Here is a 2,001-nt window from a genome sequence, read left to right as displayed (position 1 = left end):
ATCCCAATATTTTACTTAGTTTCTGTCTGTGCTTGCACGGTGAGGAGGGTTTCACAGAGCTGTGTACCATGACACCCAGATCCCTGTCCTGAGGGCATACAGTTAAATTAGAACCTTGTAAGGTGTTTGAGGAATTCAAGTTTTTCCCTCCAATGGGCATACACGAGGCAATTATTGGCATCAAAGTTCATCTGCCAACAAGCTGCACATTCACATGGCTTGGTTAGCTCCCTCTGAGAACTTCTCTGTACTTGACTATGACCTAAATAATCTGGTTCCATCTGCAAATGTTGTCACCTCACTGCTCCCCCCCATTTCTAGATTGGTAATAACTATAAAAGATTTACCCTACTAATTATTGTATAAACTTTGTAATCCCTTTCACTGTGCTCCTCTCCCTTCTCAGGTACTTTGAGCATTTCTGAGCCTGATCAACACATTGATAACTTCATGGCAGCTTTGAACCTCACCCACTCTGACCCGTCAATCTTCATCCTAATGGGTGTCCCTGGCATGGAAGATGCCCACATCTGGATTTCCATCCCTTTCTCTACCTCCTACATTATCAGCCTGTTGGGAAATTTCATAGTTCTGTTTGTTGTATGGAAAGAGGAGACCCTGCACAAGCCGATGTACTTGCTGATCTGCATGCTGGCGCTCACAGACATCACCAAGTCTAGCACAGTCGTGCCAAAGGCACTGTGTATATTTTGGTTCAATTTGAAAGGCATTACTGTGCGTGGTTGCCTGACCCAGATTTTCTTCCTTCACTCAGTTTCTTTCGTGCAGTCTGCTGTTCTCACGATAATGGCCTTTGATCGCTATGTTGCCATATGTAATCCTCTGAGATACACCACCATCCTCACCAATGAACGAATAGCTATGCTAGGGCTTGCGGGTTTGGTAAGAGCTTTACTCTTCATGGTGCCCCTACCCCTGACACTTAGCAGGCTGCCATTCTGTGACAATCACATTATTCCCCACACGCACTGCGAGCACATGCTTTTGGCAATGATATCGTGTGGGGATATCACTTTCAACAGGATGTACAGCTTTGTGGTACCATATGTACTCATGGGGTCAGACCTGATGCTCATTGCTCTGTCCTATGGTCTCATCATCAGGGCTGTCCTCAGAATCTCCTCCAAGAGAGCCCACCAGAAAGCCTTCAACACCTGCACAGCCCACATCTGTGTGATGCTAATGTTTTATATTCCCGTCCTCTTCACCACCCTGACAATCCGTTTCAGTGGGGGCATCACTCTGCTTGTTCGCATCATTTTGAATGTCCTCTATTACCTCATTCCTCCTATGCTCAACCCCATCATTTACGGGGTCAAAACCCAAGAGCTGCGTGATAAAGTGGGCAAATACACTTGCAGAAGGTGATCATTGGAGGTCACTGACTTTCAGCCTGTGTGACAAGAGGGTGAAAGGATGCCTCCTCATTAATCCAGTGTGCTCTGTCACAGTTTGGCTGAGCTCAGCACTTTGGAAGTTCACAGTCTGAGAAATTCCTCTCATCTAATGTCTTATCACTCCATCACCAAGCACTGCACTCTCTGTTGCTAAATTACCACTCTTTGACCATCATCCATCCTCTTTCATTGTCACCCACCAGCCCTCAACCCCACACACCATGTCAAAGGCCTTCCTGTAAATCCTAGACTACCAGAAGCTACTGCAGATTTTTGATGCAAGGTCACTCTCTCTTAGTCCCTGTGTGAACAGGATTCCTGATCAGTTTGATGAACAGAAGATATACTATCAGATAGCCAAACAGAAAAGAAAGAATCTACAATGCTGAATTTCTTTATTCAGTGAGCAAATTTTTACGTCCAATCCTTCAGGAAACCTGGAGGATAAACCATATAAAGACTAACACTAACAACTAATTCAACACAAAATGTGGATATTGATTACCGTCATTGAATGCAATTAGAAATAAATACTATAATAATGTTTTTGTTGGTTTTATACTACATATATTTTGAGCTGCTT

The 2,001-nt window shown here is 44.0% G+C and overlaps 1 protein-coding gene across 1 annotated transcript; it reads left to right on the top strand.

Annotated features, from left to right (window-relative positions):
• The first annotated feature begins 450 nt into the window (after nt 1-450).
• On the top strand, nt 451-1,389 carry LOC128845394 (olfactory receptor 52E2-like). Its single transcript, XM_054044082.1, has one exon. It carries the CDS (start codon nt 451-453, stop codon nt 1,387-1,389), a length of 939 nt encoding a protein of 312 aa, XP_053900057.1.
• Nucleotides 1,390-2,001: the final 612 nt, after the last annotated feature.

The sequence above is a fragment of the Malaclemys terrapin genome, chromosome 1 (genome assembly GCF_027887155.1).
Source record: "Malaclemys terrapin pileata isolate rMalTer1 chromosome 1, rMalTer1.hap1, whole genome shotgun sequence".
Classification (NCBI taxonomy): domain Eukaryota; kingdom Metazoa; phylum Chordata; order Testudines; family Emydidae; genus Malaclemys; species Malaclemys terrapin.
This window is presented reverse-complemented; position numbering and strand designations above follow the sequence as displayed.

Bases quoted from the DNA above. Each gene is read 5' to 3' on its own strand.
- LOC128845394 (XM_054044082.1), top strand. From the start codon at position 451: ATGGCAGCTTTGAACCTCACCCACTCTGACCCGTCAATCTTCATCCTA.